General features: G+C 42.8%; 1 protein-coding gene across 2 annotated transcripts; it reads left to right on the top strand.

Moving 5' to 3' along the window:
- Positions 1 to 1,669: 1,669 nt before the first annotated feature.
- Positions 1,670 to 25,729, top strand: D2HGDH (D-2-hydroxyglutarate dehydrogenase). Of its 2 annotated transcripts, none has more exons than XM_073674569.1 (10): positions 1,670 to 1,743; positions 3,583 to 3,875; positions 8,539 to 8,596; positions 14,609 to 14,748; positions 17,663 to 17,856; positions 17,949 to 18,117; positions 19,645 to 19,788; positions 19,874 to 20,016; positions 22,416 to 22,581; positions 22,992 to 25,729. In XM_073674569.1, the coding sequence occupies exons 2-10, from the start codon at positions 3,590 to 3,592 to the stop codon at positions 23,249 to 23,251; spliced, it is 1,560 nt and encodes a 519-aa protein (XP_073530670.1). In that variant the 5' UTR covers positions 1,670 to 1,743; positions 3,583 to 3,589; the 3' UTR covers positions 23,252 to 25,729. The 2 variants fall into 2 exon arrangements, with proteins under 2 accessions (XP_073530670.1, XP_073530671.1); XM_073674570.1 differs by lacking the exon at positions 1,670 to 1,743 and adding an exon at positions 2,533 to 2,553.

Consider the following 25,729-nt stretch of genomic DNA (forward strand, 5'->3'; position numbering starts at 1 on the left):
CTCCATTCTGCCCGACCTGTTCCTAGCCTAACTTCATATGATGACCCTAGGGACTTCCTATCGGACATAACAGTAGCAATTTTTCAGATGGTTTATATGAAGAAGAATTGTAGCTGATACTAGTTTCTGTTATGCGCTTTGCAGAGGAACCCAGCAAGACTGGCACCAAACCAGCAAAGGCGCAGCCACAGACATACTTGGCACAAGCTGCCCATCTAGGCGAGCCCTTGAGGGCTGGGAATACTCTTCACCCAGCTCCCAGTAAATCGAAGGGGAACTTTGGCAGAGCCCTTCCCAGGCCCACTGTCGCGGGACAGCTGGCATCTGGTAACGCGGCTGGTGCCTAGTCAAGAATCAGGTGAGTACCTCTGCAAGAACCCCAGGGAGTGAAGCCAGAATAGAAAATGAGAAAACCCCTGAAAAGATAGCAAAACTAATGCTAGCACCACTCACCATCAAGCACATAGGAACTGCAATAGACATCAAAGGAGTGAGCAGGGAGCAGGATTATATAGCCCGCCTGATGATCTGGTGTTGCTTACCTCCCAATCATCCCCAGGCAGCCACTCCCTGCTAGCTTCAACAGCAGACTGGACATAATCCCATCACTGCTCAGTGCCAGACGCAACAGCGTCCTGCGTTTCCTAGCAATTGGAGAAGACAGCGTCCCATCTTCCCTGGGACGAAAAATCAGTGAGGGACATGGTGTTCCGTGTCCTCACACATCCCGCAACACCAGAATGTGGCACTGGTTGGGACAGTTTCTCTGGATGCGTAGTAGCTCCGCTTCCGGGTTTAGGACAATGGCGGCGCTTGCGACCGGAGCAGCGTAGCACCGGACCAGCTTCATTCTCAGGTGGGAGCACAGAACCACTATTTGTAACAGTCTGATTTATTTTACAGACCATCCTAGGCAGCTCCTGCTCCTGTCTGCTATGCGAATGAGTGCACGGTGTCAGTCATGTCTGAAATTTGTGGTCGTGGCAGTATTAGTCTGCCATGTGGACCTATCCGAAGGATACGCCCTTAGTTGTAAAAGCGTGAAAAAAGCCTTTAAAACGTTTTATAAATTTAGTATGTTTTAATGTGACAAAAATGTAATAAAAAAAAATAATTTGTATAGCAGAGTGCGTTTTTCTTTTCAAATTAAACAGTTTTCTTGGAATCATAATGTAATTTTTTTTAAATATTTAAAGCACCACTCCAGCATTTTTTTTATTTCAGTGCTGCTACTAATGTAAGTTCCCTGCCCGCAGTCTTATACTCACCAGCCGCCGCCTTCTGCTCTTCCAGGCCCTACTCTGGTCCCGAGCTGCCATCTTGTGACCGCAACTTCTGACTGACCAGAAGTCAGAGGTAACGGTTACAAGCTCTCAATGTAAGTCTATGATGCCTCATTCTGGACTCGTTCTGGCTCTCATTGACGTATATTGAGCTGTGACTTCCGGATCCCCCAGTACACACTGGAATGATCCAGCAGGTCACAAACTGCAGAAGACGCCGATAACAGATGAATATGGTGGCTGGTGAGTATAAGGCGCAGGGCAGAGAACTTATATTAGTGGCACCACTCCAGGGGTAAAATAAAATAAAAATGCCAGAGTGGTCTAATTTGCCCTTAGCAAAGATGGCCACCTCAGTGCTTGTCAATGTTATCCAACTTTTGAACAGTAGGGGGAGCAGGATTACATCGCTGACAGGAAGGCGAGGAGAGCCAGCACAGTTAGTGAAGGCAGAGAGCAGGTATTCTAGGCTTGGCTGTGTTCTGATGATTTCATTGTGTTTAATTGTTCCTGCCCTAATGATTTGGAGCTGTAATTAGTCTCACATGTGAGCAGTGCAGGCCTGGACATCATGGAAGGTGACCTGATAGTAGCAGCACAGAAGGCGGCTGTTACATAGGACTGCAGATCCTCAGATAGAAGCTGTCTGCAATGCTTTGCAGATTCTCTGGTCTAATGATTAGTGAATAACCGAGAGGACGCTAACTTCCAAACTTTTCCCTCTGTGTTTTCTCAAGCAGAGGATCAAAAGGAAAAGAAAATCTAACACCAGACAGGAAGATGTTGTGGATTATCAAATAGTCTGGATTATCAGCTGTTCATACTATTATGATCTATTCACACCTACAGTTTTTTGCTGCTGATTTTGCTGTGTTGTGTTAATTTCCCATGGATTTCCCTCCAAGAATGCACCTACATAGAGGCCAGTTTACAGCGAGATTTACTATAAAATGCAGACAAAACCATTGGGTGCCAAATATAGTGTTAAAGCTATGGAAGCTATGTGGGGTTTACAGTACTCAATCAAAAGTGTATGAAACTTCCACGTCCTTCGTGACCCATGTGTGTTCGTCAGATGGACGTGATAAAGGTGTGTTTCCGTTTCCATTCAGTGACAGCCGGTAGAGGTTTTGAAAATAGTGTGGAACTTAAACACAAAGTAAATTAGTTGCATAATTTTTGACAATTCTGTTTTGTGTTTTTTTTTTGTCCCGATACTTATAGTTCCGATGAGCACTAATGATGATGGCAGACTAGTAAAACAGTGATGGTATGTCCCTGACTGCAGGGGGTCCAGCCCTGTGTGTAAATGGTCATTCCCATTGTCAGAAATGAACCGTTGTTGGATAATTCTTGTAAAATCAAGTACTTTTGCTATTTACTGTTTATTAAAATTTGCAGTAGTTTTTGAGATATTAAGGCCACGTTCCCAAAATGAGATTTTGGTGAGTTTTTGATGATGCAGATTTTCTGCAAATATTATGTAAATTAGGTTACTTGCATATTTGCATTTCATTGTTGTGTGCGTTCTTTTTACATGCGTTTTTATTGCATTTTTGTCTTTTTATGTTTTAAATCTGCTTTGTTTTTGATACTTCCCGGTATTTGGCTTTGAGAAAACTTTAGTGAAATAGTCATGTGGATTACATGTGGTTTTTTTTTTTTTTTTTCAGTTTTGGAAACTCACTAGGAACGCATGTGCTTTTTTACATGCAGATTTTTTGCATCTAATGCAAGTCTATAGGGAAAATCCACACAGAAAACTCAAGAGACATTGATATTCTGCGGATTTTAAACACGCACCGCAGTTCAGTTTACTCAGAGTTTAAAAAATAAAAATAAAAAATAGCACAGTGGGCATGAGATTGCTATAAACCCCATCCACTTTGCTGGAACTGTAAAACGCTGTGTTTTTTGATGCAGCAAAAATAGTTAGCATTAAAAAATCACCAAATATTCCTAGTCGGCACACAGCCTAACACTTTAGTTTGCAGCTCGTTGCCTAAGAGACCGATCACCACTGTGTTCACAAGCTCAATAGAAAATTAGAGCTTGTAAACACTCCATATTTTGATTGTTTTTCAGCGGTGGTTGGTTGCCAAGACACTGTGCTTTAAAAAAAAACAAGTGTTAATATCTCAAGAATGGCTGAAAAATTTAATAAGCAGTAAATTGCAAAATTGCTTGTATTTACAAAGATTATCCAATAATAGCCATTTATGAAGATGGGAAAACCCTTTATGAGGGTAATGCAAAATGTTATGTACGCTACGTAATAACTGATGTGCATTTCTTACAGGTTAAACATGAGCTATTTTGGCCTCAAGGTTGGTTTGACAAAATTGTGGGGTGCAATGAGGATCCTGGGTGAGCCACGATGGGGGCAAATCCCCTTAATGTTGTGCTACAGATTGATGAGTCAAGCAAAGGCCCCGCCGCTCACAGCAGAGAGGTACAAAGTGTCCCGTCTGCCTTTTTCAGAAGTCTCAGTAGCAGACGTCCAACACTTTCAGAAAATAATCCCTGGTAGAGTTTTCACAGATGAAGGTGACTTGAAAGCTCATAACGTTGACTGGTTACGAACCGTGAGAGGTAAGGTTTATTTTTATTTTTTTTATTTATGCCTCAAAAGGGTTAAATATGGGGCAGCAACTGGGTGAAATATCCCAATATATTCCTGCTACATAGCTGTGTCGGGAGCGTCTATCCTTCCAGTCTGTGACAGGAGTTCTTTACTATTGATAAGCTTCAGGAACATTTTAACATTTGTAAAGATGTAGAAGAGAACACATACAGCACACACACATGAGGGCGCCTGCAGACGAACGTGTGAAAAACTGTCCGAGTTTCATCCAGAATACTCTGATGATTTTTTTTTTTATAGTTTTCATCAGATTTTCATCAATGTGCCGTCCTGTTGTCTGTTTTTTACGTCTGTGTGGGATCCCTTTTCATACAACTACATTTAGGCTGCGTGCCCACTATGCGTTTTTCAAGCGTTTTTGCCGCGGAATTTCCACAGCAAAAAAGCTTAAAAAACGCTTGGTAATACGTGCCCCATGGTCCCCATTGATAATCTGCATATGCTGTGCACATGCTGCTGAAAGTTCCGCTGCGGATTATCATTGCGGAAAAATACGCAGCATGTCCATTAATTTTGCGGACACGCAGCGTAATTGCCACCATTGACTTGCATTGAATCGCATAATATCTGTATGAGCATATGTACACAAGCGGATATTATGCGATTTTAATGTGCGGATGGTACCCGGGTCTGGAGAAGAGACTCTCATCCAGACTTGGGTACCATAGAACCTGTTGAAAAAAGAATTTAAAATAAAGATTATACTTGCCTTCCAATGACCCCCCCCAGTATTTTCTCCGCTACGTCCGGTCTGTTGTATGGGTCGCGGTGGTGTGAAAGGACCTGCCATGACGTCATTTAGTCATGTGACAGGTCATCCGACCGCCGACGTCGGCGGTCGCATGACCTGTCACATGACTAAATTACGTCATGGCAGGTCCTTTCACACCACCGCGAGCAGTACAAGAGACCGGACGCAGGGGAGAAAAGACCAGGGGCCATCGGAAGGCAAGTATAATCTTTATTTTTTACCATTCTTTTTTTTTTTTTTTAAGTATTACTTGGTCACACTATATAAATCCATGCCGGTTGCATGGATTTATATAGTGTGACCAAGTTGTCAAGCACTTTCCAAGTGATGATAAAAGCGCTTGATAACCCGCATGCAGAAATGCATGTGAAGAACGCTTGACAAACGCTTCTATCTGGCGGGAAAAAAACGCATGTAAAATCCACATGCATTTTTCCTGCCAGGGAGAAGCGGAAAAAATATGCAGCATTTCTGCATCGTGGGCACATAGCCTAAAACATGTACGTGATCACAAACTGATTCTTAGGTTTATAGTAGAAATCTATCCTTAAAAATCGGATGCCACTCCGATGGTCCATGTGGGATCCTTTTTTTTTTTTTTTTCTCACGTACACATAGACTTGAACGTGAGAGTCTCATCTGAGACTTCGATGAAAGTAGTGCATGCTGCGATATACAAGTGCTTCTCACTAAATTAGAATATCATCAAAAAGTTAATTTATTTCAGTTCTTCAATACAAAAAGTGAAACGCATATATATTATATAGAGTCATTACAGAGTGATCTATTTCAAGTGTTTATTTCTCTTAATGTTGATGATTATGGCTTACAGCCAATGAAAGCACAAAAGTCATTATCTCAGTAGATTAGAATAATTAACAACAAACACCTGCAAAGGCTTCCTAAGCGTTTTAAAAAAGGTCCCTTAGTCTGTTTCCGTAAGCTCCGCAATCATAGGGAAGACAGCTGACTTGACAGATGTGCAGAAGGCAGTCGTTGACACACTCCACAAGGAGGATAAGCCACAAAAGGTCATTGCTAAAGAAGCTGGTTGTTCACAGAGTGCTGTATCCCAAGCATATTAATGAAAAGTTGAGTGGAAGGAAAAAGTGTGGTAGAAAAAGGTGCACAAGCAACTGGGATGACCACAGCCTTGAAAGGATTAAGAAAAGGCCATTCAAAAATTTGGGAGAGATTCACAAGGAGTGGATTGCTGCTGGAGTCATTGCTTCTAGAGCCACCACACACAGACGTATCTAGGACATGGGCTACAAGTGTCACATTCCTTGTGTCAAGCCACTCATGACCAATAGACAACGCCAGAAGTGTCTTACCTGGGCCAAGGAGAAAAAGACCTGGACTGTTGCTCAGTGGTCCAAGGTGTTGTTTTCATATGAAAGTAAATTTTACATTTCGTCTGGAGGAAGAGTGGAGAGGCCACAATCCAAGCTGCTTGAGGTCTAGTGTGAAGTTTCCACAATCAGTGATGGTTTGGGGAGCCATGTCATCTGCTGGTGTAGGTCCACCGTGTTTTATCAAGACCAAAATCAGCGCAGCCGTCTACCAGGAAATTTTAGAGCACTTCATGCTTCCTTCTGCCGACCAAGCTTTTTGGAGATGGAAATTTCTTGGCACCTGTCCACACTGCCAAAAGTACCAATACCTGGTTTACAAGCAACAGTATCACTGTGCTTGATTGGCAGCAAACGCGCCTGACCTTAACCCCATAGAGAATCTATAGGGTATTGTCAAGAGGAAGATGAGACACCAGACCCAACAATGCAGACGAGCTGAAGGCTCCTATCAAAGCAACCTGGGCTTCCTTAACACCTCAGCAGTGCCACAGGCTGATCTCCTCCATGCCACGCCGCATTGATGCAGTAATTGATGCAAAAGGAGCCCTGACCAAGTATTGAGTGCATTTACTGAACATGTATTTCAGTAGGCCAATATTTTGGATTTTAAAAATATTTTTCAAGCTGTTGTTATAAAGTATTCTAATTTACTGAGATAATGACTTTTGTGTTTTCATTGGCTGTAAGCCATAATAATCAACATTAATAGAAATAAACACATGAAATAGATCACTCTGTTTGTAATGACTCTATATAATATATAGGTATGTGCACACGATCCTTACTTGTCAGTGCTTTGAACGTAGTATACTTTATTCTGTGTCCAAAGCGCTGCACGCAGGTGAATCCGCATGTGTTCATTGAACCATGCGGATTCACCGCATCCTATACATTGCACTGTATATAACTTCTCTTGCGGAGACTAGCAACCCCACAAGAGAAATTGACATGCTGCGGTCTGGAAAGACGTGCCGCATATCCGTGTCCGCGGGTGATCCGCAGGTGCATGGGATTTCTTGAAATCCCATCCACTTTGCTTACAATGTGATATAGATGAGCAGAGGCCACTCCCCACTGTTTAACAGCTGCCTGCACTTTGTGGTAAATATATTGTGAGCTGTACATCTGCAGGAAATTGTCTGCCAGTGTAACATAGAAGTGTACAGCTCTGAAGTATACAGCTATGAATTATACCTGAATTAAACCTGAAGGTAACTGGACACTCAGTCACAGTAGACAATGTTCTTGCTTGTTTTCACTCTCCTCTATAATCCTTCACTTTCTACTAACCCCCTTAATCCCTACACCTAGTAAGGAACTGGTCATCTCTTCCTCCATCCTCCCCAGCTGCTCTGATCTCTCCTTCAAACCACATATCCAAGCCCTTTCCACTTCCTGCCGACTCCAACTCAAAAATATCTCCCGGATCCGCACATTCCTCAACCATAAATCTGCAAAAACACTAATGTATGCCCTCATCATCTCCCACCTCGACTACTGCAACCTCCTGCTCTGTGGCCTCCCTTCTAGCACTCTCACACCCCTCCAATCTATCCTAAACTCTGCTGCCTGACTAATCCACCTGTCCCCCCGCTATTCCTCAGCCTCTCCCCTCTGTCAATCCCTGCACTGGCTCCCCATTGCCCATAGACTCAAGTTCAAGACCCTAACCTTGGCATAAAACGCCATCCACAACCTGTCTCCTCCATACATCTGTGACCTAGTCTCCCGGTACTTACCTGCACGCAGCCTCCGATCCTCACAAGAGCTCCTTCTCTAGTCCCCTCTTATCTCCTCTTCCCACAATCGCATACAAGATTTCTCCCGTGCATCTCCCCCCCCACACACACACAAACTCTGGAACGCTCTACCGCAACACGTCAGACTCTCGCCTACTGTGGAAATCTTCAAAAAAAAACTGAACACCCACCTCTTCTGACAAGCCTACAACCTGCAGTAACCCTCGCTCCACCATACTGCTTCACGACCAGCTGTATCCTCACCCACCCCCTGTAGACCATGAGCCCTCGCGGGCAGGGTCCTCTCTCCTCCTGTACCAATCGGTGACTCGTTTTTGTTCAAATTATTGTACTTGTTGTTTGCTATGTATACACCTTTTAAACATGTAAAGCGCCATGGAATTAAAGGTGCTATCATAATAATAATAATAATAATAATAATAATGTAGAACGTCCAATCCGCAGCAATTACTGACCGTGTGCACATACCATTTCACTTTTTGATTTGAAGAACTGAAATAAATTAACTTTTTGATGATATTCTAATTTAGTGCGAAGCACTTGTGTATATATTTCTTACTCAGACCAAGAAAAAAATCGTTCATGTGATGATCAGCCCTATTCAATAACATGGGTCAGTGTGCTGTCCGATTAAAAATCTGATAGCACACGTCCAATTTATACGCTAATCAGCTTGAGCCCTGAAAGGAAGTACATAAGTAAGGTTTTTCTGCTTTAATAATACTACTGTATGTGCATTTTTCAGGACATGGCAAAGTACTGGTAAAGCCTCGGACTACAGAAGAGGTTTCTATGATCCTGAAGTAAGTGTTTTTATTTTATGTACTATGTTAGGAGAAATATACAGTGGTGTACAAAAGTATTTTTGTCCCCTTCCTGATTTCTTACTCTTTTGCACGTTTGTCACACTTTAATGTTTCAGATCCCAAAACAAATTTAAATATTAGACAAAGATAACACAAGTAAACACAAAATACTGTTTTTAAATGAAAGTCTTTATTATTAGGGGAAAAAGAAATTCAAACCTACAGGGCCCTGTGTGAAAAAGTGATTGCCCCCTAAACCTAATAACTGGTTGGACCACCCTTAGCAACAGCAACTGCAATCAAGCATTTGCGATAACTGGCAATGAGTCTCTGGATGAATTTTAGCCCACTCATCTTTACAAAATTGTTGTAATTCAGCCACATTAGATGGTTTCTGAGCATGAACTGCCTTTTTAAGGTCATGCCACAGAATCTCAATTAGATTAAGGTCAGCATTTTGACTAAGTCACTTCAAAGTCTTAATTTTGTTTTTCTTAAGCCAGTCAGAGGTGGACTTGCTGCTGTGTTTTGGATCATTGTCCTGCTGCATAACCCAAGTGTGCTTCAGCTTGAGGTCACGAACAGATGGTCGGACATTCTCCTCCAGGATTTTTTGGTGGACAGCAGAATTCATGGTTCCATTTACCACAGCAAGTCTTCCAGGTCCTAAAGCAGCAAAACAGCCCCAGACCATCACACTACCACCATCATATTTTACTGTTGGTATGATATTTTCTGAATTGCTGTGTGACTTCTACGCCAGATGTAATGGGACATACACCCCAAAAAGTTAAACTTTTGTCTCGTCAGTCCAGAGTATTCTCCCAAAAGTCTTGGTGATCATCAAGATGTTTTTTTTGGCAAGACTGAGATGATCCTTCTTTGTTCTTTTTGCTCAGCAGTGGTTTTTGTCTTGGAACTTTGCCATGCATACAATTTTTGTCCAGTCTCTTTCTAATGGTGGAGTCATGAACACTGACTTTAACTGAGGCCAGTGAGGCCTGCAGTTCTTTGGATGTTGTTGTGGGATCTTTTGTGACCACTTGGATGAGTTGTTGCTGCGCTCTTGGGGTTGTTTTGGTCTGCTGGCCACTCCTGGGAAGGTTCACCAGTATTGCATGTTTTTGCCATTTGTGAATAATGGATCTCACTGTGGTTTGCTGAAGTCCCAAAGCTTTATAAATGGCTTTATAACCTTTTCCAGACTGATAGATCTCAATTACTTTGTTCATCTTTTGTTCCTGAATTTCTTTGGATCGCAGCATGATGTCTAGCTTTTGAGGATCTTTTGGTCTACTTCACTTTGTCAGGCTGGTCCTATTTAAGTGATTTCTTGATTGAGAACAGGTGTAGTAGTAATCAAGCCTGTGTGTGGCTAGGGAAATTTATATAGACCCTCACCAATAATATACTACTGGTGTAGTAGCAGTGATGTGGTGAGGAATAGTATTGTATCGTGATGGGTACAAGGCGCTGTATACCTATGGATGTAATAGTAGACTGATATGCTCTGGAGTGTGCAGTTCATTATGTTTCACATGTGGAGATATCTGCTGCTAAGTATTACTGGTTGTATGTGTCTTAAAGGGAATGTGTCATGAGAAAAGTACCTATTGTTAAATATTATTTTTTTCCAATTGTCCATAATAATGTCCTATGTCTGTATTAAAAAAATCTGAAATCTTGCAAATTTCACACTGACCACTAGGCCTTGAATTCGATTCACATTCATACTCTGTAAAGATGACTTTACAGCATTCTCATTATCAGAGTCAGGATTACCATGAAAGATAACACTTCTATACACAGTAGATAACACAGGATCCCTCATTCACAATAGGTGAAGTCACAGCTCATCTGCTCCCCCTCATTTTTCCTAAGATTGGAGCATGCTCAGATAATACTTCTACTCAAACATTTAAGGCCTGCTATTAATGTCCATGTGTCCAATGAAAAATAAAAGATTAGGCCTAGTGGCTGGTGTGGGAATTGCAATGTTCTCTCTAGGTCTTATCTGGAAGAAGGTTGGTTCTTGAGTGGATTTATACGACATTATGGTTTTACTTCTTGATTATTATTATTCATTATTATAGCGCCATTTATTCCATGGCACTTTACATGTGAAAAGGGTGTATTCATAGCAAAAACACTTGGAATAATCTTAACAAAACGAGTCAGCGACTGGTACAGTAGGAGAGAGGACCCTGCCCGCGAGGGCTCACAATCTACGAGGAATGGGTGAGGATACAGTAGGTGAGGGCAGAGCTGGTCGTGCAGCAATGTCGTGGAGCGGTGGTTACTGCAGGTTGTAGGCTTGTTGAAAGAGGTGGGTCTTCAGGTTTCTTTTGAAGGTTTCCGTGGTAGGCAAGAGTCTGATATGTTGGGGTAGAGAGTTCCAGAGTAGGGGAGATACACAGGAGAAATCTTGTATGTGATTGTGGGAAGAGGAGATAAGAGGGGAGTAGAGCAGGAGATCTTGTGAGGATCGAAGGTTGCGTGCAGGTAAGTACCGGGAGACTAGGTCACAGATGTATGTAGGAGACAGGTTGTGCATGGCTTTGTATGCCAGGGTTAGGGTTTTGAACTTGATTCTCTGGGCAATGGGGAGCCAGTGAAGGGCTTGACAGAGGGGAGAGGTCGGGGAATAGTGGGAGTACAGGTGGATTAGTTGGGCAGCAGAGTTTAGGATAGATTGGAGGGGGGCGAGTGTTGGAAGGGAGGTCCTTGAGCAGGAGGTTGCAGTAGTCGAGGCGGGAGATGATGAGGGCATGCACTAGTGTTTTTGCAGAGTCTATGCTGAGGAATGCACGGATGCGGGAGATATTTTTTGAGTTGGAGTCGGCAGGAAGTGGAAAGGGCTTGGATATGTGGTTTGAAGGAGAGGTCAGAATCCTGGGTTACCCCGAGGCAGCGAGCTTGCGGGACTGGGGAGAGTGGGCAGCAATTCACGTTGATGGATAGGTCAGATGGGGGGGATGAATGAGAAGGTGGAAAGATGATGAATTATGTTTTATCCATGTTAAGTTTTAGAAATCTGGCAGAGAAGAAGGATGAGATAGCAGACAGACATTGTGGGATTCTGGTTAGTAGTGAGGAGATATCGGTTCCAGAGAGGTATATCTGTGTGTCGTCAGCATAGAGGTGATACTGAAAGCCATGAGACCCTATGAGCTGTCCCAGGCCAAAGGTGGAGAAGAGCAGAGGTCCTAGAACTGAACCTTGGGGGACACCGACAGATGGGGGCGCGAAATGAGGAGGTGGTGTGTTAGTGGGAGACGCTGAAAGTCCTGTCTGTTAGGTATGAGGAGATCCAAGATAGGGCCAAGTCCATGATACCAAGAGATGAGAGGGTCTGTAGTAAGAGGGAATAGTCGACTGTGTCAAAGGCAGATGACAGTTCCAGGAGGAGGAGGATGGAGTAGTGTCGCTTGGATTTGTCGGTTAGTAGGTCATTGGTGACTTTGGTCAGGGCAGTTTCAGTCGAGTGATGTGGTTGGAAGCCAGATTGTAAGCGGTCGAAGAGGGAACATGAGGAGAGGTGGAAGGACAGTTCAGAGTAGACATGTTGTTCCAGTAGTTTTGAAGCATAGGAGAGAAGTGATATGGGGCGGTAGCTGGTCAGAGAGGATGGGTATGATTGAGGCATGTTTGAAACATGAGGGGAAGACATCAGTTGTTAGTGACAGGTTGAAGAGGTGGGTTAGGGTTGGTATGAAGACTGTGGTAAGGTTGGGGATGAGGTGGGACGGGATTGGATCAAGTTGGCAGGTGGTGAGGTGTGACTTGGAGACTAAAGAACAGACTTAGTCTTCTGTGATGGTGGAGAAGTGGGGTTTGGAGGAGGAAGGTTGAGTAGATATGAGGAGGGGCTGTGGGGACTTTAGGGAAAAGCATTGTCTGATGGTGTCAAAGTCTTCGGCTGAGAGGAGAGGGAGGAGGCGCTGGGTGGACGGAGGACAGAATTGAAAGTGTTGAATAGCTGTTTAGGGTTGTGAGACAGGGAGCATATGAGAGATGAGAAGTAGGTTTGTTTTGCTGCAGTGAGTGTGGACTTGAAAATAATGAGGGATTGTTTGAATGCGATGAAGTGCTCGATGGAGTGGGACCTTTTCGATCTCCGCTCAGCAACCCTGGAGGCCCGTTGCAGTTCTTTAGTAAGGTTGGTGTGCCAGGGTTGCCTATTAATTGTGCGAGCTTTGGTATGTGTGAGAGGGGCGACTGAATTGAGAGCTGCGGCTGTTGTGGTATTATATAAAGCAGCAGCAACATCTGCATCGTGTAAGGAATTTATGTCTGTAAGAGGGAGGAGGGATTCAGAGAGTGTAGGTTGAGGCTTCTGCCAGGGTGTGCAAGTTTGTGAAGTGGGGATTGTGGACCTGGAGAGGAGAGGGCAGAGAATGTAAGTAGGTTGTGGTCTGAGAGAGGGAGAGGAGAGTTAGAGAGGTTAGATAGGGAACAGAGGCGGGTAAAGATTAGGTCCAGTGTGTGGCCATCTTTGAGTGGCTACGGAAGACCATTGAGCAAAGCCGAAGGAGGAAGTGCGGGATAGGAGTTTAGAAACAGATGAGTGGGAAGTGTCTATGGGGATGTTGAAGTCACCCATTATGATAGTGGGGATGTCAGAGGAAAGGAAGTGAATTCTTGATTCCTCAATTGCTAAGGTTCACATAAACATGGGCATCACACAGTGATTTCCACACACTTCTTTAAGGAATAAAAGGTGTCTTGTGTTTGTCTGTGTCCGATATTCAGCATCTCCTTCCTATATTGTGCTGTCCACAGATCAGACTGAATGTACAGCATGAGAGGTTCCCTTTAACTACAATTAAATTGTATGTTGTATAGGTTAGAGCTTTGCATTGAGCACATAGAACTGAAGATTTTTCCCAAATTATTTGCTAGGGGAAAAATATTATGAGTTTAGAAGTGAAAAACAAATCCATGGCCTTCATTATTCCTTACTAGATGGTGGCCCGATTCTAACGCATCGGGTATTCTAGAATATGCATGCGGCCGACCGGGCGCAATTAGCAGAGCGTTGTTTAAATTTGGCGCCAAAAGTGCTGATTGGTCGCGGTTGCCAGCTGTGACCAATCAGCAAAGCGGTGTTTAAATTGGGCGGCAATACCGGTGATTGTTCGCGGGCGGCGGCCGCGACCAATCAGCGTACCGTGTTAGTGAGGATTGGAGAGCGTGTTTAAATTTGGCGCCAAAATCGCTGATTAGTCGCGACCGCGACCAATCAGCAAAGCGGTGTTTAAATTTGGCGCCAGTATCGTTGATTGGTCACGGCCGGCGGTCGCGACCAATTAGCAGAGCGGTGTTTAAATTTGGCGCCAATAATGCTGATTGGTCGCGGCCGGGCAGAGCGAGGTTTAAATTTAACGCCAATACTGCTGATTGGTCGCGGCCAGCCGATCAGCAGAGCCGTGTTTAAATTTGGCGCCAATATCGCTGATTGGTCGCGGGCAGCGTCCACGACCAATCAGCACAGCAGTGTTTAAATGTAGCGCCAAGATCGCTGATTGGTCGCGGGCAGCGGCCGCGACAAATCAGCACAGCGGTGTTTAAATTTTGCGCTAAGATCACTGATTGGTCGCGGCCTCCTGCTGCGACCAATCAGCGAATTGTATTAGTGAGGACCGGGGAGCGGCGCTGCAGGAGATGAGCGGCTGCTCGCAGCTGAAGTATCCCGACCGGCAGCGCCGCTCCCCAGTCCTCCCTTGACACTTGCTGCCGGTCGGGGTCCTTCTGCTGCTAGCGGCCGGGAGATGAGCGCCTCGCGCCGGTCATCTCCCTGCTGCATCGCCGCTGACCTCCGTCCTGCAGATGAGCCGCTAACGGCCGCCATCTTTTTCTGAAATCCTGCGTCGCTGATTGGCCATGGTCGGACCAATCAGCGACACGGGATTTCACGGACGGACGGGATAAGACGATTATAATATTATATATATTTATATATTTATTATTTAATATTATTATTCAATATTCCTTTACTTGTACCTGCAGGTACTGTAATGAGAGGGGCCTTGCTGTAACTCCTCAGGGAGGAAATACAAGCTTAGTTGGAGGCAGCGTCCCTGTGTTTGATGAGATCCTCATCTCCACCGCTCTCATGGATCAAGTGATCAGTTTTGATGATGTTTCTGGTAAGTGATTCTTCCTCTGTACAGGCAGTTTGATTATCCCCAAAATAGGATTCTAGTTCATCTCTGTCATAGATTTTATAGCAAGTGGTTGTTACCTACATAGTCTAATTGAATTAACCCCTTCACACTGCATGACATACTATGACGTCAGGGACTTTGGAGCAGGCTCAGAAGCAGAGCCCACTGCGCACAGGGCCGGTGCTGGCTGTCAGTCAGTTCCGGGACGTGTAGACAGCCGCCTCTCAGTGCTGTGAGTGATGACTGAAAGCTGGCAGCTCCCCTAGAGAAATAAAGTTCACCTTTTGAACGCTGTTAACCTGCTTAATATAGTTAACTAACCTGACAGTTTACCTAAAATGATGCAAAAGTTTTAATTGCCCCTCTTTTTCCTAGCTAATATTAAAAAAATGTAAAAAATAAAAAAATACTTATTTGGTACCACTGTATTCAGAAAAATCTGATCTAGATTTAGAATTTTTTTTTTTTTTGTGTATCGAGCTGGTGTTTTACTTATACAATTTTGGGGTACATACTATGTTTTGATTGCTTTTTATTGCATTATTGGCTTATTTTTCTATTTTGATAGATTAGACTTTTATGAACACAGTGATACCAAATAAGTATTTTTTTTATTTCTTGCATTTCTTTGTTAACTAGGAAAAAGAGGGGCAATTCATATATATGAAGATTTATAATATATACAGTACAGACCAAAAGTTTGGACACACCTTCTCATTTAACGATTTTTCTGTATTTTCATGACTATGAAAATTGTACATTCACACTGAAGGCATCAAAACTATGAATTAACACATGTGGAATTATATACTTAACAAAAAAGTGTGAAACAACTGAAAATATGTCTTATATTCTAGGTTCTTCAAAGTAGCCACCTTTTGCTTTGATGACTGCTTTGCACACTCTTGGCATTCTCTTGATGAGCTTCAAGGGGTAGTCACCGGAAATGGTCTTCCAACAATCTTGAAGGAGTTCCCAGAGATGCTTAGCACATGTTGGCCCTTTTGCCTTCACTCTGCGGTCCAGCTCACGCCAAACCATCTCGATTGGGTTCAGGTCTGGTGACTGTGGAGGCCAGGTCATCTGGCGTAGCACCCCATCACTCTCCTTCTTGGTCAAATAGCCCTTACACAGCCTGGAGGTGTGTTTGGGATCATTGTCCTGTTGAAAAATAAATGATGGTCCAACTAAACGCAAACCGGATGGAATAGCATGCCACTGCAAGATGCTATGGTAGCCATGCTGGTTCAGTATGCCTTCAATTTTGAATAAATCCCCAACAGTGTCACCAGCAAAGCACCCCCAAACCATCACACCTCCTCCTCCATGCTTCACGGTGGGAACCAGGCATGTAGAGTCCATCCGTTCACCTTTTCTGCGTCGCACAAAGACACGGTGGTTGGAACCAAAGATCTCAAATTTGGACTCATCAGACCAAAGCACAGATTTCCACTGGTCTAATGTCCATTCCTTGTGTTCTTTAGCCCAAACAAGTCTCTTCTGCTTGTTACCTGTCCTTTGCAGTGGTTTCCTAGCAGCTATTTCACCATGAAGGCCTGCTGCACAAAGTCTCCTCTTAACAGTTGTTGAAGAGATGTGTCTGTTGCTAGAACTCTGTGTGGCATTGACCTGGTCTCTAATCTGAGCTGCTGTTAACCTGCGATTTCTGAGGCTGGTGACTCGGATAAACTTATCCTCAGAAGCAGAGGTGACTCTTGGTCTTCATTTCCTGGGGCGGTCCTCATGTGAGCCAGTTTCTATGTAGCGCTTGATGGTTTTTGCAACTGCACTTGGGGACACTTTCAAAGTTTGCCCAATTTTTCAGACTGACTGACCTTCATTTCTTAAAGTAATGATGGCCACTCGTTTTTCTTTACTTAGCTGCTTTTTCTTGCCATAATACAAATTCTAACAGTCTATTCAGTAGGACTATCAGCTGTATATCCACCTGACTTCTGCACAACACAACTGATGGCACCCAACCCCATTTATAAGGCAAGAAATCCCACTTATTAAACCTGACAGGGCACACCTGTGAAGTGAAAACCATTTCCGGTGACTACCTCTTGAACTCATCAAGAGAATGCCAAGAGTGTGCAAAGCAGTCATCAAAGCAAAAGGTGGCTACTTTGAAGAACCTAGAATATAAGACATATTTTCAGTTGTTTCACACTTTTTTGTTAAGTATATAATTCCACATGTGTTAATTCATAGTTTTGATGCCTTCAGTGTGAATGTACAATTTTCATAGTCATGAAAATACAGAAAAATCTTTAAATGAGAAGGTGTGTCCAAACTTTTGGTCTGTACTGTATATATTTTTTGGAAAATTCCGAATTTAATGGTAAAAAAAAAAGCCCATATACTCGTTTGGTATATTCATAATCATAGTGAGGCTGATGGTGTTTCCAGCTCACTTTTACTGCACTATTAATGCAGTAAAACTAACCCACCCCCCCCCCCCCCACCCCCAAAAAAAAAAAATAGTGGAGTTGTGCTTTTTTTTTTTTCATTAATTCCCTGCACTTGGATTTGTTTTTTGCTTCGTTCCTTACACTATATGGTAAAATGAATTGTGTTATTCAAAGCTACAACCTGTCCCACCCCCCCCCCAAAAAAAAAGACAAGTTCCCATTTGTGTGTCAGTGCAAAAATAAAAAAAAGTTATGGCCATTAGAAAAAGGAGAGGAAAAACTTAAAAAGTCAAAAATGAAAATTGGCTGCAGAGGGAAGGGGTTAATCTGAGGGTAGAGCAGAGCAGTCACACGCAGACCCTTGTCTCTGAAGGGGCTAGAAGATTCCTTGGTCCCATATGAAAAGCCCAGGAGTATAAATAAAAGTTTGTCGTGTTACAGGAAGGTTTATTGTTCATCTGTGTTGTGTATTTATGCTTCAGGTGCCCTCGTGTGCCAGGCAGGCTGTGTTTTAGAGTCGCTGAACCAATATCTAGGAGAACGGGGTTACACCATGCCGCTAGATCTAGGAGCAAAGGGAAGCTGTCACATAGGCGGCAACTTGGCAACAAATGCTGGTGGCCTCAGACTTCTGCGCTATGGATCCTTACGAGGGACGGTCTTGGGACTAGAAGCCGTATGAGATTATAAGAGGAGTTTCATAAAGTAGTTACCTTGTTTTTTTCTTTTTGTATAGTTTTTCTTGTCCTTTTTTTTACCTGTTGGCAGGTCCTTCCTGATGGATCCATCCTGGACTGTCTCAACTCTCTGCGCAAAGATAACACGGGCTATGATCTGAAGCAGCTGTTCATTGGCTCCGAAGGAACTTTAGGCATCATAACCACTTTATCCATTTTGTGCCCACGCAAACCCAGCGCAGTAAATGTGGCCCTGTTAGGTAAGGTGTTTTATTCTATCGCTTTACTTATGTTGTTCTAAAATGTTTTGATTAATTTATATAAACTGGAATTGTCTCAAAAACACTTACCATTAAACATGTTTAATTATGATTACACCATGTCAAAAGAACATGACTCTACCTAACACAAATCTAGGGAAGAAGCAGTATGCAAATCCGGCCGGAAGTGCACTGGGGGCGTGTCCATGTGCTGGGAAGAAACTGTCAAAGTGCACTGACACGCCCACACTTCTCTTAATTGGCACATCGGATCTATCCGAAAAAATATCATTTTTATTGGTGGGACAAGTGTCTATTGAGCTATCCCACTATATCCCTATGTTAACACATTCTGACCAGTTCCCTTTAAGACCAAGCCTGTTACATGGAGCTGACAATTAAGAGAACTAAAAAAAAACATTTAGAAATTTCTTATTAGGTATTTCTGAACTTTACAGAGGCTGCTCCTCCACTTATCAACCTCTATTCTGAAATAAGATTGACCTTTTCCCACTTAGGACCACATGTTGACTTGGAATTGTTTTAATAAAACAAAAACAGAAAAAACGCTGTGGAAAACTCTTCCTGCTCATTATTAAGGGATATAACACTTTAGTGTTTTATATGAGGGTTCTTTTTTTTTTTGCGGTTTTGAAAAATGTCTGATGGAGACAAAAAAAAAAGTGCATGACACTTCATTGGAGCGGACCCTCATAGAAGCTGCTCCAAACTAAGCGCTGTGAAATGAGAAGCCTGCAAAAAAAAAAAAAACTCTTCTAAAACTATTTAAAACCTTTTCAGGAAAAGAAAAACTCCTCAATCAGCTGCCTAGAACAGGAGCTTTACTTGATGCAGTTTACAGTTGAAAGCCTCGTTATTTTTGAATGCCTCAAAAAGCTCCCAATAAACGAAGATTACAGCTGATTACTCCAATCGGGACCCCCTATGATCTGTTTATTGTCACAGGACCCGTTTAAACGGGATTGGTGAAAGTGGGCAATGTCTTCTTACCACTTTAGCTAAATCTCAACACTCGTATCTTTATTCAGAGAAAAAATGGAGCCAGGTAGTGATGGACCCCTGATTTCTGCCAGGTTTCTATAAGGCCTCATTCACACGTCAGTTTTTCCCACGGAAAAAATGGACTAAGTTTCATCAGATTTTCATAAATTGTTTTTGACGTTTCTCCACCCTGTCCACTCTAACAGTCCATGAAAATTGCACCATCTGATTTTTTTTTTCCCCACGTAGTCGTAGACTTGAATTGCTGATTTTGATCCAACACTCGCGGATGTCCCTTTTTTTTGATTGTTCTGCGAAAAATCACAGACATGTGAACAGCCCCATTTACAATGGTGGTTACAGGGATAAGAATTGACGTATGAATGAGGCCTTAGACTATTTTTTTTTTATAAATTGACTGAGCAATTAAAGTTTCCTAAGTTTTTGTATGCTATTATTTCTTTTAATGGGTTTAAGCCATTAATAGGCTGCTTGACGAATAGTGGATATTACTATTTTCTCCAGGATGCGAACATTTCAGTAAAGTTCTGCAGGTGTTTACACTGTGCAGAGATCAACTTGGAGAGATTCTGTCTGCTTGTGAGTTCATGGATTCGGAGTCTATGAGGATGGTGCAAACACATCTGAAACTTATTAATCCTTTACCAGGTTGGTAACGGCGACTCATTCACTGGGTGGCGATATTGGGGTAAATGACATTGGATTAATTAAAGTTAGTATGTTTTAACTGCAGACAATGAATTCTACATATTGGTAGAAACTTCTGGATCCTGTGGAAAGCACGATGAAGAGAAACTCAATATATTTCTGGAGAAGGCAATAGACTCTGGATTTGTAACTTCAGGAACAGTAGCAACCGACCAGGGTAAAATAATGGTATGGTCATAATCTGCAGTATGTTATCTGTAGCAATAAAGGCGAAAATTTACATATATTTATTTTATTTACTTATATAGCGCCATCAATTCCACAGCGCTTTACAGACATCATCCTCACTCTCCCCATCAGGACTCACAATCTAGATTCCCTATCAGTATGTCTTTGGCGTGTGGGAGGAAACCGGAGAACCCGGAGGAAACCCACACAAACACGGGGAAAGCATACTAACTCTTTGCAAATGTTGTTCTTGGTGGGATTTGAACCCAGGACCCCAGCGTTGCAAAGCAACAGTGCTAACCACTGAGCCACCGTGCTGCCCTATGTATATATGTCATTGTTTGTTTCATATGCATGAATTGTGGCTTATCCACGTTTGCCCTTAAATTAGCTCATTTGGAATTAATATGAATATAGTCATTTTTAGTGTATATAGAATGTCCCTATATCGTACTGTATGGACTAGTGAATACAAATTGACTACAGTCCTGGTCCTTCAGATCTTAGTATAGGGACTAAAGTTTAACTTGGTAAAATAAATGAGAAGATTGTTGGAGTAGGGGGCTCTCAGGTATTTGTTCTGGGTGCCAGGGTGGTGTCACATTTAGGAAAAAAAAAATTGTTTGCTGCATATCTTTTAGAAGAGCAGGGTCACCACAGCACAGTGCAGGGGCAGATACTGTGATTTTATGTACAATCTAACTCTGTAGTTGGGAGGGCACCAAATGTGTTTGCACAAATCATAAAAGGAGTCACACGTACAGTATGTGGCCATAAACTTATAATGGTAAATTAACATAATGGTTTCCAGATCAGAAAGCAGGCACCTTTAAAGGGGTTGTCCACTACTTTGATATTGATTACCCAGCCATAGTATGGGTCATCATTATCAGACTGTTGGGGGTCTTACACCTGGTACCACCACTGATCAGTTGTTATCAGCTCCACTTCCTGGTGTACCCCATGTATGTAGAGAAACAGCAGAGCTCTGTTCAGTATGTAGTGGCCATTGCCCAGTGTGCGGAGATGTGCTGTTCAGCTCCATTTAGTGCTTACATCCGACCACCTCAGGAGCTGACACCAGCTAATCGATGCTGGTGTCGGAGCCCCCACTAATCTTATATTGATGACCTAAGTAAAGGACAACTCCTTTATCTAAGGCCTCATAGATAGATAGGACTATATGTAATAAACAGGTGAAATGTATAGATTTACTTTAAGGGGGGATGAGGGATCACAAACTTGCATATATCAGGGTGACATATTCTGATATATGTTGGTAGATTTTGGCTACCTCCACTGCATGCACACTGAAATAAGCACCATCAATTTTTTTTTTTTTAATCTAGTATCTATAGAAATTGTGCACCTTCGTACTGTTATACCAAGTGCAGCATGGCGTTTGTACGCTCTCCTCGTGTTTGCTTGGGTTTTCTCTGGGTACAAATTTTAATAGGTTTATTCAGTTCTATAAAATTGACTTTAGTGTTTGTTGGAGAAATGGAACAGACACTGATTCGAGTGATGACAATCTTTGTACAACCTGGTGGAATATGCTGGTGTTAAGTAGTGGTAATAAGTTGGTTTTATTGTAAAACTGCTAATGTTGGCGGGTGATATATATATAGATAGATCTCTCTCTCTCTCTCTCTCTCTCTCTCTCTCTCTCTCTCTCTCTCTCTCTCTCTCTCTCTCTCTATCTATCTATCTATCTATCTATCTATCTATCTATCTATCTATATATATATCTATATAATTTGTAACTTATCACCAAGTTTTCCCAATATAAACGTAAGCCACCACCCTCAACTGATTTATTACCGCAGTCCATCAACCTCTAGCTAAGTTTCCAACTCCCCCTGAATATGCCAAAAATACCTGATGTACTTCTGGCATATGGTGCGGTGCAGTCCGAAGTGTGCCTTTGTACTTTTTCTTGGTACTTTCTCAATCCCTGCACCTTCCGTCCCTCTAGCTTGATTGACATTGACACGTCCTATGTTATCCACAGATTGAACCTGTGGAGATGAAGCCCCGGCCTGCGCAGGAGCTCAATGCCCTGTCCAACTAAGGGCAGAGCAAGGTCCCGTACTGCGCATGCACCGGCACCCATTTCCCTTCTGGGTTGATAAATGCTGATGCATTATAGGACTTTATTCTGTCCTTAGTAGGCTAAAGCATAGAGCGCTTGCTTAGGCCTGTGCTTCAACTGCGTAGGTACAAGATTTGCGGTGATCTGTGGAAGACACAGGACGTGTCATCCACATCAGTCATGCCGAGCAGTTGGGGTGGTGGCTTTAGTTTAAATTGGGAAAACCTGGTGAACGGTTTTCTTTAAATTACTTTTTATTTACTCTTGTTTTTTTCCCTCTGTACTCCACTTTTTCCTCTTTGCACAGTCCCTCTGGGCCCTACGGGAACGTATCACAGAGGCTCTAGCCCATGACGGTTACGTCTTCAAATATGACCTATCGATGCCTGTGGAGAAACTGTATGCACTTGTTGAAGAAACAAGGGCTCGTGTAGGGTCCTCTGCTCAGTGTGTAGTTGGTTATGGACATTTAGGTGAGATACCTCGCTGCAGTAATTTTCGGGGTGACACCGATTTTTCACTTGCATTTATAAATTTGTCTAGTCATTTAAGTTTTAGCCATGAAAGACTTTTCTGTATGGGTAATTATTTTGGACATGGCTACATCACTTTTCTCATAGAACAGGGACACGTGGCATTGATGGCACATCGTCCACTACACATGGATCAGTCAGCGGCCTTACTGCGGTTCTGTGTATTAGATGGTGAATCATCTCCCAATTATTCTGTTCTTGGTGGGACATTTACCTGCCATGAGGCCTTGACTTATAGTATACCTGATCTCTTGTAAACTGCATAACTTTTCAATTAATAGTTTTGAGTTTTTAGTAAAATTAGCCATTAACATGGATATCTGATAATTTTTCACATATTTGTTCTACAGGGGATGGAAACTTACATTTAAACATCACAGCAAAGTCGCACACTGACGCCTTACTGTCAGCCCTGGAGCCTTTTGTGTATGAATGGACCTCTAAGCACTATGGCAGTATCAGTGCTGAGCATGGACTGGGATTCAAAAAGAGGGACCACATTTATTATAGCAAGTCCAGAGGAGCGGTGCACATCATGCAGCAGCTTAAACAAATGCTGGATCCAAAAGGCATTATGAACCCATACAAGACTATCCCCCCAGCTGACTGATCAAACCACAAATTAGCAGTGAACTTGTTAGCGGATATAATGAAATTAGTTGACTGTTTTCCTAATCTTTCAATATATTTTTGTAATGTAAACACAAAATTATTGTACATAATGTGCATAGAAAGCTTAAATAACAATTTTGCCAGGGTTATGTCATTATTGACCATGGATCATAGGCATTATTGTTAACTTAAAGGGATTTTCCCACGAACAAAGTACGTTTTAATTAATAGATCTTGGAATAATAATAATTTCCACAATTGGATGTTTTTTTTTGTTTTTTTTTTAAATGTTCCTGTGCTGAGATAATCTTATAAATGTGCCCCTGCTGTGTACTGTGTAATGGCTGTGTCTGACCGTGCAGGAACATGGTCTCATCTTACTACGTTTGCATTGCTATGCTATATAAGCGATCAGACTGCAAAAATTGAAAGTCCCATAGTGGGACAAAGTGAAAATAAAAATTGTAAAAATAAAAAATTACAAAATGATAATAAAAAAAATAAAAATATAATGTACCCAAAAATTATTATTTTTTTTCAAATTCAAAGTTTATTGAAGAAAATTTTTTAACAAGATAACAGGGAACCAGAGAAAAGCCAAGTAGGGGAAAAAACAATCCCATAAAGACCATGAAATACACCTGCAAATCGGACAGTAGACTAATAACAAGGAAAAGACTTAGGAAAGTAGACCAGAGAATGAATAAAAGGAAGGGCGTAATAATAGGGCACAAAAAATAGAACAAGATGAGGGGGAGGGCCCCTAGTTGAGAGCAGAATTCAGAAAAGGTAGTACCAGAGCTAGGTGCAGTAGAAAAAAAAAGGGGAGGAATTCATAAATAAATATTTTTATGCAAAACAAAAACAAGTAAACCTGTTTGGTATCGCCACGTCCGGAACGACTCGACCTATAAAACTGTCCCACTAGTTAACCCCTATACTGAACACCATTAAAAAAAAAAAGAAGCAAAAAACGATGCTTTCCAGGACGTCCCTCCTGACAGCACTCTCAGGAGGACGTCCTTCATATCTCTGATAGAGACAGGAAACACAGAAGAGTTTAAAAGGGCCCCCCCCCCCCCTCCACCCATACCTTTAGTGTTTTTCCTGTCCCTAGCGGAGACAGAACGCAGAAGAACTCACCTCCAGTGAGCAGGAGCTCCTGAGGCTGGACGCAGGAGGATCGTGATGGGGTCCTCGCACTCCTCCCCCTTCCTTCTGCCGCGGTCCGGAGGCCGACACCCCACCAGGCAAGGGGTCCATCAGCCTGGCTGGTTGAGCAGGTGGCTCCCGAGGTGGACCGTTTTCCCCCGCAAAGGGGGCTCCCGGTCCATGCCGCTGCAGCCCTGCGCGTGATCCTATTAGCGCAGGAGTGAGCGGCATTTCCGGTTACAGGGGCAGTGGAATGCATGCCTCTAGTAACCGGCGTGCGTTCCACGCTGGAACGCACTTCCGGTTCCAGTCTTCATTTGGAAAAAAAGGGTGCCAGACGTGCAATTAAAGGGGAAACGCCTAATTTTGACTAAGCAGATGGAAGACAGGTGAGACGAAGGCTATTTAACTGTGGGGCTGGATCTGAGGTATCATTGTGTCTTGGTCACCAGCCATGGAAGGATTAACCACTGGTCGCCCTGATATGCCAGCAGAACCCCCGGTGCATGTGAGTTTTAATGGGAGTTTCCTGGTCTAAGTTTACCTGCTACCATCTATCCTCGGTAGGATATTACTATATGATCCCTTGTTGTTGTAGGACAAGGAGGGCTCTAAAAAATCCACAACGTCATCAACCCCTAAGAAAAAAGGGAAAAGATGCGCTATCTGTAACCTGAAGCTACCGGACACATATGGAAAGCAATTATGCACTGACTGTATTGCCCAGGTGGTCAGGGAAGAACATTCCTCCTTTATGTCAGACATAAGATCCATAATAAGAGAAGAGGTCCAAAGTTCAGTCGCAGATATAATCCCCACACAAACTTCCCAACCCGGACCTAGGCAAAAGAGACCCCGGTGGGAGATGGAATCTAGCTCAGAGGAGGAGGAAGAACGATCAGTTTACTCCGATCTGGAATAGGATGAAAGGGAAGGATCTATTTCAGTTCCCCCAGAAGAAAGGAAGAAAAATCTCTTTTCTTGGGAAAACACTGAACCACTTTTATCGGCAGTCAGGAACACTATGAAAGTGGAAGACACCCTCCAGCCCTCCTCAGTACAAGATGAAATGTTCGGAGGGTCGAGAACCCGTATGAACAGAGTATTCCCTGTCCCTGCCTTATCAATTTTACCACACGTGGTACAGCATAAAACCCCCCCCAAAAAATTCCTGAATTGCTGGTTTTTGTTCATTCTGCCTCCCAAAAATCAGAATAGAAAGCGATTAAAAAGTCACATGCCCGAAAATGGTACCAATAAAAATGTCAACTCGTCCCGCAAAAAACAAGCCCTCACATGGCTCTAGTTGACCAAACTATGGCAA

The sequence above is a fragment of the Phyllobates terribilis genome, unplaced genomic scaffold, assembly GCF_046119375.1.
Source record: "Phyllobates terribilis strain yellow unplaced genomic scaffold, ASM4611937v1 Scaffold_3__8_contigs__length_932513732, whole genome shotgun sequence".
NCBI classification, from domain to species: domain Eukaryota; kingdom Metazoa; phylum Chordata; class Amphibia; order Anura; family Dendrobatidae; genus Phyllobates; species Phyllobates terribilis.

Bases quoted from the DNA above. Each gene is read 5' to 3' on its own strand.
- D2HGDH (XM_073674569.1), top strand. From the start codon at position 3,590: ATGAGCTATTTTGGCCTCAAGGTTGGTTTGACAAAATTGTGGGGTGCA. The intron at 19,789-19,873 runs GTTGGTAACGGC...TTTTAACTGCAG, and splicing joins ACTTATTAATCCTTTACCAG to ACAATGAATTCTACATATTG. The intron at 20,017-22,415 runs GTATGGTCATAA...CTCTTTGCACAG, and splicing joins CCGACCAGGGTAAAATAATG to TCCCTCTGGGCCCTACGGGA.